Source organism: Erinaceus europaeus, chromosome 16 (genome assembly GCF_950295315.1).
Source record: "Erinaceus europaeus chromosome 16, mEriEur2.1, whole genome shotgun sequence".
Taxonomy (NCBI): Eukaryota; Metazoa; Chordata; class Mammalia; order Eulipotyphla; family Erinaceidae; genus Erinaceus; species Erinaceus europaeus.
The window spans coordinates 21,012,238-21,034,684 of record NC_080177.1 but is presented as its reverse complement, the minus strand read 5'-3'; the positions used below and the strand labels follow the sequence as shown (position 1 = coordinate 21,034,684).

Below are 22,447 nucleotides of genomic sequence, written 5' to 3'. Positions count from 1 at the left end.
AGAGAGAGACAGGCTGGGAGTACAGATCGACCTGTCAACGGCCATGTTCAGCGGGGAAGCAATTACAGAAGCCAGACCTTCCACCTTCTGCATTCCACAATGACCTTGGGTCCATAATCCCAGAGGGTTAAAGAATAGGAAAGCTATCAGGGGATGGGATGGGATACAGAGTTCTGGTGGTGGGAATTGTATGGAGTTGTACCCCTCTTATCCTATGGTTTTGTCAATGTTTCCTATTTATAAAAATAAATAAATAAACTGGAAGATGATTTCACCACTGCATCTACATGAGCTTTGATTGCAAGAGCAGCCAAGCTATACAGAAAGACAAAAAGTTCACACTCTCTCTCCAAAGGACAGTAAGCAATGTCTCATCTCTGGATCCCACCTGTGTGGCCACCAAATAGAGACCTGAGAACCTTCTGGCTGAGATGTGAAGAGCAAAGCCAGAGGGAGAGGGCAGGAACACGTGTATTCAGGGGCTGGACCCTCTATGCTCCCACTCAGGAGCAGGCAGTCTGGAATTAGGAATGGTCAATGGATGGACAAATTGCTTTCCTCCTTGCCATCTACTCCAGGCTCCCCTTTCTGATAGAAAGAGATCAGAAATGAGGTGAGGGAATCATGTTAAGCGAGATAATCCAGAAAGAGAAGGAAGAATATGGGATGATCTCACTCATGGGCAGAAATTGAGAAATAAGAATAGAAAGGGGAACACAAAGCAGAACTTGGACTGGGTTTGGTGTATTGAACCAAAACAAAGGACTGGGGGGGCAGGGGGAGGTTTCCAAGTTCTGGTACATGATTATAGAGGAGGACCTAGGCTAGGGGTGAGAGTGTTCTTCAGAAAATTGGGATATTTTACACATGTATCAAAAATTGTATTTACGTGGTCCAGGAGGTGGTGCAGTGGATAACGCATTGGGCTCTCAAAGATGAGGTCCAGAGTTCAATCCCCGGAAGCACATGTACCACAGTGATGTCTGGTTCTTTCTCTCTCTCATCGTTTCTCATGAATAAATATAATAAAATCTTTTAAAAATGTCTTCACTATAAACCATTAATTCCCCCTCAATTAACAAAGAAATGAGGTGAGCCCAGTGGTCAGAATAGATGACAGGAAAGGCAGAAGTGCTGCTGAGGGAGTCGGGCTGTAGCGCAGCGGGTTAAACGCAGGTGGCGCAAAGCACAAGGACCGGCATAAGGATCCCGGTTCGAACCCCGGCTCCCCACCTGCAGGGGAGTCACTTCACAGGCGGTGAAGCAGGTCTGCACGTGTCTGTCTTTCTGTCCTCCTCTCTGTCTTCCCCTCCTCTCTCCATTTCTCTCTGTCCTATCCAACAACAACAACAATAAAACAACAAGGGCGACAAAAGGGAATAAATAAATAAAGTAAATATTAAAAAAAAAAAAAAAAGAAGTGCTGCTGAGTCCTGTCTCTCTGTGGAGACCAGAAGGCCGGTGGGGCCTGGGCACCCCTGTTCCATCCCAATCTCCTAACTGCTGGGCTGCTGAGTTGGGCAGCCCTCTCCCCAGCTCTGGGCCTCAGAGGCTCCGTCTGTCAAATCCAGGACTGGGCCACAGGGAAGGCCAAGGGGCCCTTCACTATATAACGAGGTGGCTTGGGTCCCTTGAGTGTGACCTGTGATAAGCAATGAGCTGCCATGGAGCATAGAAGGTGAGATGGGACAGGACACTCATGTGGAAACCTGGAAAACAACATCCCCAGGAGTCTCCACAGGATCACAGGGAGAAGCAGGTTAAGTTTACTAAAGAAAAGTTTAAGAGTGAGGCGGAGTCAAGATGGAGACTTGGAGACAATACCTGGTGTGAGCTCTAAAAAGAAGCAGCTTTCAATCTGGGATTCTCCAGAGAGGCCACCAGGTTCCAGATGCTACCATAATGCCAAACAGACTTCCCTGGACAGACAACCCCACCAATGTGTCCTGGAGCTCCACTTCCCCAGAGCTCTGCCCCACCAGGGAAAGAGAGAGGCAGGCTGGGAGTATGGATCAACCTGTCAACACCCATGTTCAGTGGGGAAGCAATTACAGAAGCCAAGACCTTCCACCTTCTGCATCCCACAATGACCTTGGGTCCATACTCCCAGAGGGATAAAGAATAGGAAAGCTATCAGGGGATGGGATGGGATATGGAGTTCTGGTGGTGGGAATTGTGTGGAGTTGTACCCTTCTTATTCTATGGTTTTTGTCAGTGTTTCCTTTTTATAAATAAAACTAAAAAAAAAAGTGCTAGCTGCGGGAATAGAATAAAGGCTATGACATAGTGGGGGTTGTATTGTTAAATGGGAAATGGGGAATGTTATGCATGAACAAACTATTGCATTTACTGTTGAATGTAAAATATTAATTCCCCAATAAAGAAATAAATTTAAAAAAAAGAGAATAAAGGCTATGCAAAATAAAAAAAGAAAAGGTTAAGATGAGAGTCTGGACAGTGGTGCAGCTGGCTAAGCATACATAATACAATGCTCTAGAACCCTGGTTCAAGTCCTTGGTCCCCACCTGCATGGGGGTAGGGGTTCTGGGGGGTAGTGGTTCATGAGTGGTGAAGCAGTGCTGCAGGTCTCTCTCTCTCTCTCTCTCTCTCTCTCTCTCTCCTTTCCCTCTCAGTTTCTCTGTCTCTGGCCAATAAAATAAAAACCTTACAAAAATAAAGATGGATATACAAGAGTTACTTTGCAGTAGAAAAATCTAATAGTCACTAGTCAATCAGGTGGTCAAGGTGATGAGTCCTGTTGATGGCATGTACCCAGGAGCCACACGTCACCCCTGTGGTCTTCCTCCCCACAGTCATGACTGCAGTGTAACTGTGAGAGAAACATCAGACAGATGCCACTGCAGACAGAACTCCTGGCCAAACTGTCAAGGGCATCACACCAAGCTAAGTAGGCATGAGGACCTAGAGGTAGTGTGAGATCAGGAACATATAAGAGCTGGGTGGTGGTGCACCCGGTAGAGCATACACATTACCATTTGCAAAGATCCCTCTGGGTTCAAGGGCCCCGTCCCCACCTCCAAGGGGAATCTTCACAAGTGGTGGATCAGGACTGCAGGTGCCTCTCTTTCTCTCTCCCTCTTCCTCATCCCCATCACCACCCAATTTTTCTGTTGCTATCTATTAGTCAATAAACGCCACTGGAGTGGTAGATTCATTGTACAGACATTGCACCAATGACAAGCTTGGTGGCAAAAAAAAAAAAAAAAAAGTTAAGACACAGATATAGCTCACTGATTACCGTGCTTCTTTGCTATGTGCTTGACCCAGGTTTGAGCCCGGCCTCACAACATAGGAGGAAGCTTCGGTGCTGCAGACTCTTTTACATAGCCTGCTTCTCTCTCTCTCTCTCTCTCTCTCTCTCGGAAAAAAAAAAAAGACATATAGGTAAAAGCTAAGGAAATCAGAGAGGCTGGGAGATGAGATGGCTCACCTGAAAGAGTGCAGTTTATCATCCATGAGGACCAGTGTTCAAGCCTCCAGCCCCCACATGGAAGCACCACACACAGAGACAGCTTCACAAACAGTGAAGCAGTGCTGTGGTGTCTCTCCTACATCTCTCTCTGTCTCCCCCTCTCAGTTTTTCACCAGATATCTGGGAAAAAAATAAACGAGTCCACTAAAAGCAGTGAAGCCAAGCAAGCATGATTTCCCAGCATAACCCTGGCAGAAAAAAAAAAAAGAAGAAGAAGAACTAAGAAATTCTGACAAAGTACTGGAAATTGGGCAGAAGAGATGTGGTATCTCTGTACTGGCTTCAGTTTCGTAAAACTAACATTGTAATGGAAAATAAGGCTGATTTTAAATTTTTTTGTCTTTCACATGCATGGTTTTACAGTTACTGGGTCAGATGTTCACTGAGCGAGAGACAGAGAAAGTGAGAGAGAAGAGACACCACAGCACCAGAGCTTCTCCTGATGTGACAGCAGCTCCTATGCGGGGCCTGAACCTGGACCACACACACATGACAAGGCATGCACACAACCCAGTGAGCTATCCTTCTGCCTTGAAACTTATTTTTAAAAAGAGCCCAAATGAGTAAAAACGTGGCAGATATTGATGCGAACACATCCCAAGGAGACAGTGAGGTAAAGGGTGTGTCTCACCGAAACTCAAGAGCCTACACATTCCTTGAGCACGGTGTTCAGGTCCACTGCTTCAGGTCTTATGTGGGAAACTACCTCATTAAACTGAGATGGCAAGAGTCTGTGACAAAGGAGATTAGAGTGACCCGGAATGGGGGGGAAGACCAGGGAGCAGAAAGAGCCTCCTTGGAGGAAGTGTCCAGGCAGCTGAGTGGAGGCAGGTCAGTACCTGCAGAGAGAACTGAGCTCAGGCTGTGTTTAAAAGAAACCTTGGGGGGGGGGGGAGGGCCGGGCGGTGGTGCAGCAGGTTAAGCGCACGTGGCACAAAGAGCAAGGACCAGCGTAAGGATCCCGATTCGAGCCCCAGGCTCCCCACCTGCAGGGAAGTGGCTTCACAAGCGGTGAAGCAGGTCGGCAGGTGTCTATCTTTCTCTCCACCCTGTCTGTCTTCCCCTCCTCTCTCCATTTCTCTCTGTCCTATCCAACAACGAATGACATCAACAATGACAATAGTAATCACAGCAAAGCTACAACAAGGACAACAAAAGGGGGGGGGATGGCCTCCAGGAGCAGTGGATTCATGGTGCAGGCACCGAGCCCCAGCAATAACCCTGGAGGCAAAAAGAAAAAAAGACACCTTGGGGACTGACCAGATAGCTCACCTGGATAGCGCACTCCTTTTGCCATGTGTGACCCAGGTTCTAGCCTGGCCCCCACTGCATTGAAGGAAACTTCAGTGCTGGGGTCCTTCCACTCTGTTTGTGTAACAACAAATAAAAGATTAAATAAATAAGTAAATAAATGATTGGTTCATAACTTGATCCATGTTTTCACTGAGGACTGAGCAGTGATGTGGGCAGAAAAACGGTGTGGCCTATGGCCCTCAGTGAAGTGGGCTGGAGAATAAAACTGTCACAGTTAGGACACCTGGGCCCATTCCTGGCCCTGTGCAGCCTCACATAGCTGTGCACTCTGGCCTCGATTTTACATGAAAAATGTATGTGTGTGGAGGGTGGTTAGGCTGGGAGGACAGTCTGCAATAGTCAACAGCCATCACACACCAGGCTTCAGGCTAAGCAACACCTTTCAAGGATTTTATCATTGTCCCTTGTTTTAGGTTAGGAAAACCCAGGCCTAAGAAGGACTCCTCAGTCTCCAGTACCATATGGCTAGTGAATGTCCAAAGTGGCTTTGCATCTAGCCCTGCCCGTCCCTGAAGGTTCCTGTTCCCTGTCCCAGCTTTGGTTTCTCCAGAGGCCTGGCCCTCAGCCCTGCTGTTCAGTGACCACTCAGGTCTCACACCTGGTCTCAGAAGAGAGCTGAAAACAAGGGGTGTATGGGGTGGGGTGTAGATAGCATAACGGTTACATAAAGAGATTCTCATGCCTGACGCGCCAAAGTCCTAAGTTCAATCCCTTGCCCTTTGCACCACCATAAGCCAGAGCTGAGTAGTGATCTGGTTAAAAAAAAAAAAAAAAAAGAACCCATTTTAAAAAATGAAACAAAGCAAAAAAAAAAAGGGGGGGTATCTGCTCTCCCTAGTGTGTGTGTGTGTGTGTGTGTGTGTGTGTGTGTGTGTGTGTTGGAAGGGGCAGCTGGGCTCTGGGAGAGCAGCATTTCTTCCCCCTTGGCCGGCCCTCTCACCTCCCCTCTCAGCCCCTCTGGGACCCCAGGCCGTCTGGCCCTTGTTGCTGTCTTTACTGAGATGACAGGCTTCAGGTGGTTTTTCAATTAGACGGCTTGGTGCCTGTTCATCTCTTTTCCAGATGTCACTGCCTTGTGGGAATCTGTCTTTATTTATTGGCTCCTTCCTGTGCAGAATGTGAGAAGCAGTCTCCCTTGGGCCAGGGACCCCCGGGAGGGAGGCCACATGTGGGGATGACGGAAGGCGCGTGGGATCCCCAGGAGCTCGGGACCTGAGTCCGGGTATAAACTGGGGAGGCGGGATGCAAATAGGCTTCTCCCTGGCCAGTATTCATTGCCCTGGCTACACTGGGGGTGGGCAGTGTGTGGAGGGTGAGGTGGTGCTGTGACTGGCGCACATGTGGCCATCCTGTGGCTTCCTTTCCCAGTCATAGGTGGCTGAGAGCTGCCTGGCCCACGGTAACACTCCTCTGCCTGCTCCCTCCCTCTGTCCCACACCCTGGCTTCCATCTTGGAAGGTGTGTGTGTGGGGGGTCTTTGAGGCCTTTTCACCCAGTCCTCCAAATGCCACCCTCTGCTCTCCTACCTGTGCTGAAAGCCCTCAGAGGTTAAATCTGAATGCAAATTCATGCAGCCTCTCCAGAAAGCAGCATGGAGAGTTCTCAAGATATTAAAAATAGAAACACCATGATCGGCTATAACAAGGGCAACAAAAGGGGGGGGGGGAATAACCTCCAGGAGCAGTGGATTCATGGTGCAGGCACTGAGCCCCAGCAATAACCCTGGAGGCAAAAAAAAAAAAAAAGAAAGGAAGGAAGGAAGGAAGGAAGGAAGGAAGGAAGGAAGGAAGAAAGAAAGAAAGAAAGAAAGAAAGAAAGAAAGAAAGAAAGGAAGAAAGATCATGATCTGGCAATTCCACTCCTGAGGATTCATCAAGAGAGTCTAAAACACTCCCTCAGAAAGGGATCTGTGTCCCTGTGGTCACTGCAGCATCAGGCACAACAGCTGAGATAGAACAAGGAACGATCACTCAGAGATGTGCTGTTTGCACAAAGAAATGCCACTGCAGTGTAAAGAGGGATGACCATTTTGCCTTTTGAAACAACAGGGAGGGATGGGGGAGACAGCATAATGGTTATGCAAATGCTTTTATGCTTGATGCTCTGAAGTCACAGGTTTAAACACACCGCCATAAACCAGAGCTGAACTGTGCTCTGGTAAAAAGAAGGAGAGGGCAACAAAAGGGAATAAATATATAAATATGTAAATATTTTTTAAAATTTTTAAAAAGGGAGTTGGGTGGTAGCACAGTGGGTTAAGTTAAGCGCATGTGGCACAAAGCACAAGGACCAGCATAAGGATCCTGGTCCGAGCCCCCAGCTCCCCACCTGCAGGGGAGTCGCTTCACAGGCGGTGAAGCAGGTCTGCAGGTGTCTATCTTTCTCTCCCCCTCTCTGTCTTCCCCTCCTCTCTCCATTTCTCTCTGTCCTATCTAACAATGACAACATCAATAACAACAACTACTACAACAACAATGAAAAACAACAAGGGCAACAAAAGGGAAAATAAATATAAAAAATGTTTAAAGAAAAATAAAAAAAGAAAATCTTTTTAAAAAAGGAGAGGGAGAAGGAGGAAGAGGAAGGAGGAGGTGAGTATGTAGAGAAAAAATAACTCAGCAAGAGGAAGACAGAACACTGGATGACTTCATATGAAGAAGATAGGAATTACCCAATAAAAACGAACTTGAGGACTCTGAGGACAAAAGCAACAGTTAGCCACATGCCCAGTGACAGATGTGTGGCTAAGAAAATTGTGGTATATATACACAGAAGAATGGGATACAGCTGTTAAAAATGATGGAGTCATCTCCTTCACCTCATTGTGGGTCACACTGGAAGGAATCATGTTAAGAGAGGTCAGCTACAAGAGAAGGTTGAGTACGTACTGGATGATCTCACTTACAGGTGAAGATTGAGAAATAAGAAGAGAAAGGGGAAACACAAAGTGACTTGGACTGGGTGTGCTGTGTTGCACCGAAACAAAGGACTCTGGGGAAGGAAGGGAGAGGAGGGGTTGGCAGGGGCTGGGGAGTAGGGTCTTTGGGTTCCTGGTGTGTGAAGGTGGAGAAGGATCCTGGTTGGAGGTGAGAGTTTTGCAGATACCTGTCATGGGGAAGTGAGAAATCGTACCTATGTATCAATAATTGTTTTGCAAGCCATTAACTTCCCTCAATAAAATGTTAAAAAAAAAAAAAAGGAAGAAAACATAAGCAATAGCAGTTAGCAGAGGAGGAGGGGAGAGGAGTGAGGCATCACAGTGACTTTCTGGCTGTAAGTGGCCTGGGCCTTCGCTGGGGGGTGTGGTGATGTATGAGCACATATCACAGTACGAAGCTGCCCTCCTGAAACATACTACAGTTTTTTGTAAATTGATCATTTAAAATATATATATTAGAAAAATATAAAATGCATATTTGAAAGTAATCATTTACATATCAAAATAAAATCAAACCAACCAAATCTGAGTTGATCCCCAGGACCCCTGCTTCTAAAACCCCCCATCCCCAAAAGCCAGAACCCAAACCCCCGAATGCCAGTTGCCAGGTCTTCCTACTTGCTGGCTCTGGCCCTTAGCAAAGCGTCACTCTCAGGCCTCCCTGTCCCCTCAGTCCCCACTCTGCTCCTCTGGAAACCTGTCCACAGACAGAGCTCCCTGCAGAAGTGGCCACCACCCCAGGGGCCACTCTCTATGGAAGGGTGTGTCACTGTCACCCTGAGCCTGCTTCCTGCGTATCCCATGGAGCCATTTCTCAGAATCATCTTGAGGTGATATTCTGCAGGCCTCCCACCCTTCCACCCCTGAGAGGTTGGGGCTTAGGAGCCAGAAGGTCTCTGGTGGGGCTGGGCTGAGTCCAGGGTGTCCCAGAGAAGCAGCCACAGGTACCCTATGGAATGCTAAGGGGAGGGGGTTCACATGTTAGGGACAAGTCAGGACCTGCAGGACACACCAGAGTGGACAAGTAGAGCTTGTGAGAGACAGGGATTGAGGCAAGCAGTACAGCATGACCAAAACCCAGGCAGTGAGACGCCACAGAATTTGCCAGAATGACAGGTGAGTCCCATTGACTCAGCCACAGTGTTTATGTATAAAATAAACGAGGCAGGAGCTGTGGAGGCATGCACACTTGTGGTGTGCCCCTTCTGAGTGGCCGGGGTGCCCAGTAATAGGACAGTGAGGGAGCCGAGGCTGAGGGGACATCTATGTCCCACTAACCCCAGGAGGCTGGAGGAGGTGTGGGCACAGCTATGTGGCCCCTGCAGTGAGGCCAGCAGCCCCATCTTCTCAGGAGCCAAAGGGCAATGCAAGAATGACTACATCAATCGTTCGGTTTCTCCTGGAGCATGCAAGCCCACCACCTTGCTAGTCCCCTCAGACTCCAGAACATTTCCTGTGTGTGGCTCTGTGCAGCCCAGTGTCAGAGCCCTGTTGCCTTTTGGTTGCCCTCCCTAAAGTACTAGAAGGGACAGTCTGTCCCCCATCACCCCACAGATGAAGGGATGGGAGGGCAGAGATGTGGCGTGCTTGACTTGGCTGAAGTACCATTGAAGGGGGCAGGCTGCCAGGCCTTAGCTCTGTCATGTGTGACTCAAAGATCCTTTCCCCTGTCTCTGAGTCTTTACTGCTGTTCCTGTAGGGAAGAGAGCACTGCTCACAGTTCTTTGGGGTCTCTGGGAGTGTGTGTGTGGGTGTCCTGGGTTGCCTCTGGCCCACAGGGGTGCCCAGCGATCTTCTGCAGAATCCAGGCCCCACTTTAAAGGTCACTGTGATAGGAAGGCTGGCGACCTGGGCTGCTGATTAGGAGGCTTCAGGCTGGAGAACTGACAGGTCATCATTGGCCAGTGAGCAGAACCCCTGACCTGCACCAGTCTGGGTGCAAACAGCACGTGCCCCCTCTGGGCCTCAGCTTCCCCAGGCATCAATGAGGGGCTGGAGGAACCCTGCCCCCCAAAACCAGGAGTCCTGGCAGCCCTGACATGCTGTGGCTCTGGGCAGAATGGGCAGAGCAGATGGATTTACCCCTTGCTCCTGACAGATCTGTGTCAGTCTCTCCAGCTGCTCATCCTGGATAACCTTGGCCTTCTCATACTGCTGGACGACCATCTCCATCTCCATCTTCACGGGCAGGACATACGCTGGGAGAGAGAGGGGGTGGGGGGAAAGAGAGCCCTGTGAGGAACTTGGTGATTGGGCTCCAGCTGGGGGAAACCAGTAGCCAGCCGATGTGACAGGCTAGAGGCCCAGGTCAGCTCCTGGAAGCCTAGTGAGCTGAAAGGTCCAGGCACCTACCAAGACCCAGAAAATTTGAGAGGACTGGGACCCTAAAGCATACAGGCCAAGAACACTGTCTCCCTCAGTGACAAACCCTTCATTTGTGACCATATGCACAGTGGTCTGGAATGAGGATTGTACTGCCCAGGCTCCTCTGGGCTTCCCTGGTCCTCACAGAATGGGAAGAAGAGGACAACAGGAGGAGAAAAGGGCCATAGAGAAGCTTCCAGAAGCCTTCCTCCAGAGGCAGCTGAGACTGGTGAGGCAGTGGCCACATTGGAACCTGCATACAATGCTGGTGGGGTGTGGGGTGGGGCACCACTCTGGATCACACTCGAGCAGCGACTGAGAATGTTGAGCGAAGAGTGGCCACACGGCCCAGCAACTCCACTTAGAGAAGTGAAAGCCTGTGTCCACATAGAGATATGGTCTGACAAAGATGTTCTCATAAGAGATGTGCCCACACAGAGACATGCCCACCCACAGTGCTCACAGGAGCCCATAGTGGAAGCAACCCGAGTGTCCACCAGCAGACGAATGGAGAGAGGACATGTCGAATGGAACATAATTCAGCAACAAGCAGAAATGAAATGTGGAGGCGTGGCACATCTTGGATGAACCTTGGAAGCATTCTGCTCAGTGAGAGGAGGCAGACATGAGACAGATGATTCCAAGTACACGACATGTCCAAAGCTGACAGATCCCTAGAAGCAGAAAAGTGGTTGCTGAGGGTTATGAGCAGAAAGGGGTGTGACTGCCAACGTGCATGGAGGATCTTCGTAAAGTGGTGAAGATGATGCTCTGTACTTAGATTCTGGTGACACTGGCACAACTGTGTGGGTCTATCAACAACCAGTGAGGTGTGCACTTGGAGTGGATGAGTTATGTGGCATGTGTTTGTATCTCAATAGAGATGTTTAGAAAGAGGGGGCAGCTGTAGCCTTCCTTTGGCCTTTTCATCTTCTTCCTCCCTTCTTTCTTGCTTGGTTGAATTGAGGATGTGATGCCTGGCACTGGAGCAGCCATCTTAGGACCATGAAGTAACTCTGGCCAGTAGGTCATATGTAGTAGAGCAACAAAATAGAGGGAGCTTGGAGTCTTGATTTCAGAGACTTGTAGACTTTCATGTGAGAAAAATAGCTTTTGCTTTAAGTCACTGCTTTTCTGGGTCTCTGTGACCCATGGATGGGCCTGTTTATGACCAGTATATACGCTGAGATCCAAAAAAGAAAGCCTGGCCTCTGGGCAGGAGAGCCGTGACAATTCCCCCTGTTCTCCCTTCTCGGCACCAGTTCCTGCCCCTATTCTGCACACTCTTCCCACACCTTTCCAAGTCCAGCCCTTCCAGACTCCTCCAAACCCTTGCTCACACACTTCAAATGTATTCTAGAATTTCCTGTGTCTCCAAGTATCCCCTCGGCCCAGTGTCCCTGCCTCCAGAAGTTCTCTGGCTGCTGCAGAGACAGGCAGAGAGCAGAAAGCAGGATTTTTCTGCTTGCTTCCCGGCTGGAGGGGCAAATTAACATCCATCCCTTCACCCTGCACGACCCCTTGGGAGGCTCCCAGTGGCATGACCATGCCCGATGTGTCGGGGGCGGGGGGAACTAGCAGATGGAAGAGCCTCACAGTGGAGCTGTCTTGCTCCATCTGGGTGAGGGTGTTCAGCTGACACAGCCAGAGAGGAGAGCCAGCAGGCATCGCAGGAAGGGGTGTAAGGAGAGGACACACTGGATGTTCCCATGGACAGAGCCAAGAGCAGAGAGTGGGGACAGACTGGTCCATGGGCGGGTGCCAAGGGTGCTGGCACAGAGTCAGGTCTTCTGCGTGACCCTCACCCCAGCCTCAGTTTCCCCATGGGCCAGAGGAGAGGAATGGACAAGATGATCTCCCAGACCTTTCCCAGATGGCCTCAGCCACAGCCAGTCTGATAAAATTCTGGGTTACAGGTTCCCACATGGAAGTTGAACCCCAAGTGTTCACAGGGCAGTGTGTGTGTGGGGGGGGGGTGGGGACCAAAGAGAAGGCAAACCGTCCATGGGATGAGAGGCTCAGGGAAGTCCCCTGACTGCCTTGAGCCCACAAGGGGATTCTCAGATGATGATCTCTGTTATCTGCAACTCAAATTCCCAGCTGGAAGGAACTTAGCAGCTTGTTTCAGTGGTTTAAAAACTATACTCCAGAGAGTCAGAAGGTCCTTGGAGGGGCTCAGGGGCAGAAGAGAGAGAGAGCAGGGAGGTGGGCTGTGAGGCCCCTGCTTCTAGTCAACCAGGCCAACCTCACTATATAGGGATCTTAGACTCAAGGTTTATTATTATTATCTTTATTCAGTTATTGGATAAAGACAGCCAGAAATTGAGAGGGAAGGGGGTGATAGAGAGGGAGAAAGATAGCATAAAGGTTATGCAAAGAGACTCTCATGCCTGAGGCTCCAAAGTCCCAGGTTCAGTCTCCCACACTACCATAAACCAGAGCTGAGCAGTGCTCTGTATAAAAAAAAAAATAAAAAAGACAGAGAGAGACCTACAGTCCTGCTGCTTCCCCACTCACAAAGCTTTCCTCCTGCAGGTGGGGACCAGGGTGCACTCAAGCAGGTACACCGCCATCTGGACCCTCAGGGTTTAGTTTGGTTTTGCTCCCAGGGTTATCACTGGGGCTCAGTGCCTACACAATGACTTCACTGCTCCTTGTGGCCATTTATTTTTTCTTAATAGACACAGAAATAGAGGAGAGAGAGAAAGGGGGGGGAGGGAGAAGGAGAGGGAGAGGAAGAGGAAGAAGGTGAGGGAGAGGGAAAGCGAGAAAAAGCACGCACCGTGGCACTGCCTCACCACTTGTGAAGTTTCCCCCCTACAGATGCGACCAGGGGCTTGAGCCATGATCATTGTGCAGTGACATGTGAGCTCCGCTCGGTGCACCACCAGCTGGCCCTTTACTCAGCGATCAAAAAGATGAAACACAATCACTGGCAGCAGCATGGATGGTTCTAGAAGGTAAGATGTTTATTGAAGTAAGTCAAAGACCAACCCTGTGCTGTCACTTGTGTGTGGTGCAGAAAGGAGCTTGAAAAACAAGTGAACTGAATAAAACAAACATAAACTGCACGATAATAACACAGTAATGGTAAAAAATGAGGGCACAGCAGTTAGGTGAAAGGTCACAGTAAAAGGGGCCAACTTCATGGTGCTGGATGAGCTGGGACTTTTTTTTTTTACTTGCTTTTTTCCCCTTTTGTTGCCCTTTTTAAAAATTTATTGTTGTTATATTTATTATTGTTGTTGTTGTTATTGATGTTGTCATTGCTGGGTAGGACAGAGAGAAACGGAGAGAGGAGGGGAAGACAGAGAGGGGGAGAGAAAGACACCTGCAGACCTGCTTCACTGTCTGTGAAGCGACTCCTCTGCAGGTGGGGAGCCGGGGGCTCAAACCGGGATCCTGATCCGGCCGGTCCTGTCGCTTTGTGTCATGCGCGCTTAACCTGCTATGCTACCGCCTGACCCCCAATAAGCTTGGACTTTCAGCAGGGTACTGACTGCAGATATTGAATCGGAATGACATATACCTTGAACTTCTATGTTACATTGAAATGGTAACTGGATTTTGAAAGAAGATATTGTAGGACTGGGGAGACAGCATAATGCTTCTATAAAAGACTTTCATGCCTAAGGCTCTGAGGTCCTGGGTTCAATCCCCAGCACCACTATAAGCCAGAGCTGAGCAGTGCGGGTGCGTGTCTGGTGTGTGTGTCTCTCTCCCGCCTTCTCTTTCATTAAAGGAGAAGTAGAAAAAGGAGAAAAAGAGGTGGAGGAAGAAGCAGCAACAAAAGCAGCAGAGGAGGAAGAGGAAGCAGAAGCAGCCACAGAAGCATATATAGAAGCAAACGCAAGAAATAATTGTAAGAGAGTCCATTGCTGCAAGAAGGCAAGTCATGCTACTTGTGGACAGGGCTGGGAATGAGGCGTTCCGAACTCATGGCATCAGTGGGTAGTGGTAGGCTTGGTTCTCGGTGCCTGTGACTTCCACCCTCTGTTAGGTTGGTGGGTGCCCCCCCCCCCCGGCCACACACACACATCACACAGCCTCTCTTTTTGGTGGGTAGCTCTGTTTTTTCTGGGGTGACCCCTCACCACTCTGCCCATCCTGTGGGGTCACTCACCATCAATGACCCTCTTCACTCGCCAGATGCGGAGCATGATGATAAGGCTGATGGCGTCCCAGGGGCTTCTGGGCCCATTGGCCACAGTAGATGCCACCATTGGGGCCAAGGACAGGATGATCACTGCTCCGTCAAACACCTATGAGAGGAAGTGAAAGTGAGTGCCCTGGGCCTCTGTTCCTGAAGGTCCCAGAACCAGAGACCAGGCCAGGCCCTGCTGCAGTGCCAACCACCCTTGGCCCCTCTGCCAGCAACTCCCATTACCCATCCTAGCTGCCTCTCTGACCCCCGTCTTTGGAGGCCTCCTGCTTCTTGACCTGCTCCTGGGATCTCTGTGTCCTCAAGTGACCTCAGCGCATCTCCAGCTTTTGTCCAGATGGCCCAAGGCTGTTTGAATGTCTCTTCCAAGTGTTTGTTTCCACTGTCTTGTCCCTTGCCAGGATGGGACCCATACCGTGTCCAGGGGCCAAGCTAAACTTCACTGGCCTCAGGGGCTCCCACTCTGGAAGTGGGGGCTGAGTGCAGGTCAGGGGGTGCCTCCTTCCCTGAGGACAGCAGGAGCCCATGTCTCCTCTCTTCCTGCTGAGTCTAACTCTTACACAGGGAAGCAGGACCAGGAGAGAAACGTTCTAGCCTGTGACATTCATCCCTGAGCCCTGCTGTCCCCTCTGCCTGCTCCAGCCTGGCCTGGGTCTGAGACATCCAAGAGCCATTCTCTCTCTCTCTCTCTCTCTCCCTCTCCCTCTCCCTCTCCCTCTCCCTCTCCCTCTTCCTCTCCCTGTCCATCTCTCTTCCTAGCATTGCACACAGAGAATCCATAAAGTAGACTGGGAGGCAAGGAAGGAGTGGACAGCCCTGTCTAGTCCTGTGTACAGGAAACAGACCCAAGATAGCAAGGCTCCCCCAAATGCCAGCCCCACCCACCCACCACACCTCTTTTATGAGCAGCTGGTTGGCATGCACTTCCCTGCTCAATTCTCTCCAACCACTGAGGCATGGGAAGAGCAGAATTATTTATTTTCAAACACTTCTCCAAAGTTTCCCCAAAATAATACAAAAGCTTTCAAAAGTTTTTTTTTTTTTTTTTTTGCCTCCAGGGTTATCACTGGGGCTGGGTGCCTTCACTACAATTCCAGTGGTCTTAGAGGCCTTTTTTTTTTTCATTTTTGTTGCCCTTGTCATTTTTTATTTTCCCTTTTTGTTGTCCTTGTTTTTTATTGTTGTAGTAGTTATTATTGTTGTTGTTATTGATGTCATCGTTGTTGGGTAGGACAGAGAGAAATGGAGAGAAGAGGGGAAGACAGAGAGGGGGAGAGAAAGATAGACACCTGCAGACCTGCTTCACTGCCTGTGAAGTGATGCCCCTGCAGGTGGGGAGCCGGGGGCTCGAACAGGGATCCTTATGCTGATCCTTGCGCTTTGTGCCCTGTGCGCTTAACCCACTGCTCTACTGCCGGGATAGCCTGAGGGTACTTCTTCCCGAGCTAGTGCTCTCTGGGTTGGAGAGAACTCAACTGGAGCTGATCTAGGCTGCTGTGTGGGAGAGGGATCAGGAACTCGTGCTGCACCAACTTCCACAGGAGATACACTCTGGAACTCTCGGAGCCGGAAAGCAATTTCCAAGTGTCTTTAATCAGAAGAGCAGCTGTTTTTATACTATCCAAGTAGGGTGGAAACAGGATGTGATATAGAGAGGGTGGAGAGAAAAGTGACTGGTGAAAATCAGAGTGTGACAAAGAAGGGATCAGTGTGTGACAAGGAGGGGGTGGAGCAGGAGAGAATCCTATCATAGAACCACCAATGCCCTGGAGGGAGGTGGAACTTGTTAACAGTGGTTATGTAAATAGAATAGTGTTAAGCAGGGGGAATTTAAACCAAATGAAACAGAAGGGGTCTCATGCATACCAACACTCTACCACCTGATGCCCTCAAAAGATTTTCTTTTTGCCTCCAGGGTTATCACTGGGGCTCAGTGCCTGCACTACAAATCCACTGCTCCTGTGGCCATTTTTTTCAAAATTTATTTTCCCTTTTGTTGCCCTTGTTTTTTTATTGTTGTTATAGCTGTTATTGATGTTGTCGTTGTTAGATAGGACAGAGAGAAATGGAGAGAGGAGGGGAAGATAGAGAAGGGGAGAGAAAGATAGACACCTGCAGACCTGCTTCACCACCTGTGAAGCGACTCCCCTGCAGGTGGGGAGCTGGGGCTCAAACATCGGGTCCTTGTGCTTTGCACCACGTGTTCTTAACTTGCTGTGCTACCACCCGACTCCTGTGGCCAAATTTTTTTTTTTTTGGATAGGGCAGAGAGAAACTGAGAGAGGAGGGGAAGATAGAGAGGGAGAGAGAAAGATGGACACCTGCAGACCTGCTTCACCGCTTGTGAAGTGACCTCCCTACAAGTGGGCAGCTTGGGATCAAACTGGGATCCTTGCTGAGGTCCTTGCGTATTGTACTATGTGCTCTTAACCCTGTAGACCACCACTCCCTCCCCCCAATTCTTTTACAGAACTCCCAGGCCTGCCTTCAGACTATCCCTTTGCTAAAAAGGAGCTCAGTGTCTCCCTGTGCCCAGTACACAGCTGCAGACTCTAGAGTGGAGGGTAAAGGGGGAGACACTGGTCCTTACCTCTACTTTGTTCTCAATGTAATCCCAGATCCCAAGCACCACAATCCGCAGAACCGTCTGAGGAGGGGAAAGGAGAGAAGAGGTCCTGTTATTGCTCGCCAGCCCCTGCCTGGGTGGAGAAGAATCCAGAGCTCAAACTTCAGAGCTCTGTGTGTCCAGTGATGGGGAAATGCTTCCCCCCCTCCCCTTTCCCCTGAGCACTTTTCTGTCCACATGCCCTCATCACTTCTGCTTCAACTGCCCAGCTTGATCTGTGTCTCACCAGTCCCTTGTTCACAAGCTCCCAGTACCTGCAGGGCCCACCCCCAAGCCTCAGGAATGGTAGTCAGGACCTAGCCCCCCTTTCCACAGTGAAATCTTGTTTTCCTGCCAGACCACAGACACACGTATACAAATATGAGCTCTCCCCCTTCCATGCTGTCTTTGCACAGAGACAACCTCCACACCAGTCTCTCTTCCCTCCTTCTTAGACAATAATAGGAAATTTAGTTTGGCTGCCCAGTTTAAGACTACATTTCCCAGCCTTCCTTGCATTTGGAATGGTCTTGTGACCCAGTTCTGACCAAAGGCGCAGCCTTAAGGGTTTATTCTTGGCCTCTTGCCAAGAATACTAGGGAGGCAATAATATGGCGGCATGTTGGGTGTTCTCCAGATCAACCCAAGCCACCATATGGGCATTAACTGCTTACCCAACCTGTCCCACAAGAGAGATGTGAACCCCGCCTGTGGACACCCCTGTGACTTGGGCTTTCTTGTTACAACAGGACCAGCAAGCTAACCGGAAAGGCAAATCTTTTGCCCTCTTTTGACCTGGAACACCCTGCCTTGCTGCCCTCCTGGCACAGGCACAGATGGAGCTCTCACTCTCTAGGCTCGTCCTTTTTCACTCCGTGCTCCTCTAGCTCCTGGAACTTCAGTCTCCCTCCTGCAGCCTCCATGACACCTCAACTAAGGTCTGAGAGGTACTGTCTGGGTTCTCTCCTCCTTCACCCCAAAATCTCTCGCAGAGACACTGGGTGATTCCTCCTTGTAGTTAAACGAACATGTGTGTCCATGAATGACTAATCCTTACAGTCTCAGCCCTCACTCCAATGCTGCTACCTTCAGGGATGATTTTTCTCTCCAGAGCATATCTCTCCACCAAAGGATGCTTATAGGGTGGTCTGTGACCCTGTTACATTTGTCCCTGGGCCAGGATGGCTAATTCACAGTGATTCACAGAGGCTGCCCTCTGGGGATGTCCACACTCACTATCACACCACAAAAAAAAAAAAAAAAATCTTGACTCTAAAAAGTGATTTTTCCCTCCTTAAGGACAATCCTGATTTATGTGCAGAGATAAGACAGTGGGATGCCAGTGGGATCTAATAGTGTCAGCTCTTTGGGACATAAAGGACATGTGGCAGCCTGACATTCGTCCCTGTGTGGCTCCCCAATCTCTGGACTGGGGGATGAAGTGGGGCACACTAAACTTCAGGACAACCGAGGGTAGAGAAAGCTCTGAGCTGGGAGATGAGATTCTTGAAGTCACAGTTCTGTAGAAGCTGGTGTGTGACCTTGGGCAAGTCAGATTCTCACTCCAGGCCTCAGTTTCCTCTGTTGCCACAGAGGTGGGTTAAATGAAACATATGTTAAAAGACTCTTGTGGCTGAGAAGAATATGAAGGAGGAAGAAGAGGAGAAGAAGATATATATATATAGGGTAGGGGCCAGGTGACCAGCTGAATGTGGTGGTGGTGGTGGAAGATGACCAGCTGCTAGTCTATGAGATGCCTCTGTGTAGCTTGTTTTCTTTTTTTCTTTTTAAAAGATTGGTTTGCTTTTATGGGAGAGAGACCAGAGCATTGCGCAGCTCTGGCACAGGCTGTGCAGGGGATCAAACCTGGGACCTCAGGCATCCAAGCTGCACTAGTGTTTAAGACAACCATTCTCTGAACAGAGTGGTGGCTGGCTCCCTTGCTCCCTGCAGGACTGCCTCCAAAGCCAGGGCCACCAGCAAGGAAGACAGATGGGCCAATTGCCTGGGGCCATTAGCTCTGCAGTTTGTGGGGTTTGGTGGCATATGGCTGAGAACAGGCTGCCTAAGGTGGGCACCAGGTGTGGGGGCTGAGCCTGTTTGGGGTAAGTTTTTGCTACCCAGATGGCTGCAGGCTCCCTCCTTCCAATCTCCCAGAGCAGCAAGAGGAAGACACAGAGTCCAGGATCCAGTCTCCAGGACAAATGCCTTCACAGGGGTGAAAGAAGTCTTATTCTAGAACAAGCATGCATGGTCATATAAGGCAGTGCAAAGGTACCCCCCAGAGTCAGACACTGATTTAACAGAAGTATAGCAACCATGATTCAGAGGGGTGGCCTCCCCATCTGGGTTTGAGGTAAACCCCTAGCAGATATAGTAACCACACTTCCATGGAACTAGGTCTCACAGACAGATGGGCTGTGCTCCCTCTCCCCTGTGCTGGGTTAACTTTGACTGGAGGTGCTCAGTTACCTTAAAAGAAAGGGTTCACAGGGAGTAGGGTGGTAGCACACTGGGTTCAGCGCACATAGTATGTATGTAAGGACATGCTCAAGGATCCTGGTTTGAATCCTCATGTCTACACCTGCAGGGGTACAGGTCTGCAGGTGTCTATCTTTCTCACCCTCTCTCTGTCCTCCCCTCCTCTCTCCATTTCTCTCTGTCCTATCCAACAGCAATAGCAGTAGCAACAACAACAAGGACAGTGAAAAAAGATGGCCAACAGGACCAGTGGATTCATAGTGCAGGCAGCCAGCCCCAGCAATAACCCTGGAGCCAAAAACAAAACAAAACAAAACAAAACAAAAGGTCCCCTCACAAGGCTAGAAATGGACCTTCCTTATATATTCTAAGGAGTCAAGCACACCCTTCCAAAAAGACATGTATACCTATGTTTATAGCAGCACTATTTGTAATAGCCAAAACCTGGAAACAACCCAGGTGCCCAAAAACAGATGAACAGCTGAGAAAATTGTGTATATACACAAAAGAATACTGCTCAGCTATTAAGAATAATGAACCCACCTTCTCCAACCCATCCTGGATGACACTAAAAGGAATTATGTTAAATGTAATAAGTCTGAAAGAGAAAGACGAGTATGGGATGATCCCACTCATAAACACAAGTTGAGAAAGAACAGAAAGGGAAATGCAAAGCAGAAATTGACTGAGTTTGGAGTATTGAACCAAAGTAAAAACAACTCTGGGGGGAGGGAGAGGGTAGACTTTAAGCTCCACTGTAGGGGGTGGGGGTAGGGACCAGACCTTTCCTGGCAGGAATGGTGTTAATAAACACTTCTGTTAACTTATAGTCTTATAAATCACCATTTAATCAATATAAAAGGGAAAAATAGATTGAATGTCTTGAACTTTTTGATGCATAGGCCCCAGTTCTGAGTATATATTCCGAACTTCAATCTAAGCACTTAAGGTTTCAAATTGGTAACCTGATTGAATTTTAACAGTGGGCTTAAATTTTTAATACAATTCTAATAATGACTTTTTTAAACTATTAAATCACCTATAATCTTAGGCCAGGGAGACCAGAAGCAACTGGCCTTGTCAGTATATAAGATACAGTTATTTGTAAATAACATTAAATGACATAAATCATGGTAAGGTCTTGTATGGTACACTAAATCCTAAACACAGGATTTTTAAAGTAAACCAAATAACTCGATTATAAAAATAATTATCTATTGCCTTCTTAAACTCTAAGACAGCAGGAATCTTCCCCATTCTCTATAAAACCCCTATTTCTCCCAGTTTTGGAACCTCTGGTGCTTTGCTCATTTTCTTTCATGCTTCTCTCAGTCCACACCATTTGATACTGCATCTGCTGATCTCAAATCAGTGCAACTAGTACCACCTAGTTGACTAGTACCACCATGTTGACATGTTTCACTTTGGACAGTGTCCAGAGACGCCAGGTGTGGGATGTCAACCCTTCAGCTCCATTACTCTGGTGAGACCTTTCCTAGCTCACAGGACTCCTTAGTTTCATTTCGGGTGGTGCATGTCCTCACAAAGCCACAGAACCTAGGTGTAGACCAGGGCCCACAGGATACAGCCCATGTGCACATGTATCATAAGTTAAGGGGAAAATATAGACCTTGAAGCAAAAGTGCACAATAGTTTTTAGTGACAGTAAGTGCCGCAAGAGAGTACAAAGACCTAAAAAAAGACACCATAAAGTACTTAATCAACTAATTTCTACTTAGACCTAGATACCCTTCTCACTTACTTCCTATTTCACTTCTCTCAATCACTCACTCCTTGTTAGATAAAGTAAGGACTACAAAAGCTGGATACGGGCAAGAGACCAGCATACTTTTATGATGACTCTCTTGGTCACTACTGGGCCATCCCATCATCTGGGGCCCAGTCATTAAGATAAGAGGGACAGAATCCCACACATTCCCACCGCCAGGGTTCTACATCCTCTCCCCTCCATCGGAAGCTTTCCTATTCTTTATCCCTCTGGGAGTATGAATTATTATGGAGTGCAGAAGTCAGAGAATCCTGGGATTCCCACATAGATATGATGGGCCTAGACCTCTAACAGATCCCTCTCTCCACAATCACTGGTCATCTCCATCAGGAATAACATCATAAGCCCTCTTTTGGGCCTCTACAGGACCTTGCCCTTAATGTGAAACAACAATGGTAGAACTGCCCCACTCTCCAAAGGGAGGCTGGGTCAGCATACTCTGCCACTCAAGGAAGAGAGATCCTGAAATGAGTGCAGCCTAGAATGTTCCTAACTGTGACTATAGAATGCAGACTCAGACCTACAGTGATGCAAAGATTACAAAGGCTCCTGTGCTGAATATGGGCCCCAGATCAGATCGATGGGGCTTACACTTAATAGTATTTATAGACTTTTCTCATATTTGGGAGCTGCTCTCTTCCATGATCCAGCTTTCTAGTCCTATGTCCAACTCTGACACCATCTTCCCAGACAATACCTGGAGTCCACCTGCATGTTAGCTGTAAGTCATGGGTCATTGGATTATACCTAAAATAGACTCCCTAGCTTTTTCCAAAATGGAGACCCCAGATCTCATCTATATTCTTACCTTTAGGTCCCTGATTATTCAACAATTTATTCTGCTTTTATCTTAATGCTTTTCAGCTACCAAGTTGCAGATGCTACCATGATGCCAACCTGACTTCCCTGGGCAGACAACCTCACCAATGTGTACTAGAACCCTACCTCTCCAGAGCCCTGCCCCGCTAGGGAAACAGAGAAATAGACTGGGGGTATGGATCGACCTACTAATGCCCATGCCCAGTGGAAAAGCAATTACAGAAGCCAGACCTTCCACCTTCTGTACTCCATAATGATCCATACTCCCAGAGGGGTAAAGAATAGGAAAGCTTCTGATGGAGGGGATGGGATGTATAACTCTGGCAGTGGGAATGTGTGGGATTCTGTCCCTCTCATCTCAATGACTTGTTGATCATTATTAAATCAATTTAAAAAAAGAAAGAGGAAGGGCTCAAGGAGCCACACAGTGGCTCAACCAGTAAAGTGTATAAGTTATCATGCACGAGGACCCAAATTAGAGC

The 22,447-nt window shown here is 48.6% G+C and overlaps 1 protein-coding gene across 11 annotated transcripts in view; it reads right to left on the bottom strand.

Moving 5' to 3' along the window:
* TMEM266 (transmembrane protein 266) overlaps positions 1–22,447 on the bottom strand; it is a 151,986-nt gene that overhangs the window by 28,477 nt on the left and 101,062 nt on the right. For 9 of the 11 annotated variants that reach the window (XM_060174690.1, XM_060174693.1, XM_060174695.1 and 6 more), the window contains 3 exons: positions 16,862–16,918; positions 14,233–14,371; positions 9,828–9,943 (listed from right to left, as the gene is read on the bottom strand). In XM_060174690.1, the coding sequence (XP_060030673.1) occupies positions 9,828–9,943; positions 14,233–14,371; positions 16,862–16,918 (312 nt within the window). The remainder of the gene's footprint in view (positions 1–9,827; positions 9,944–14,232; positions 14,372–16,861; positions 16,919–22,447) is intronic. The other 2 variants (XM_060174697.1, XM_060174701.1) reach the window with 1 other exon arrangement.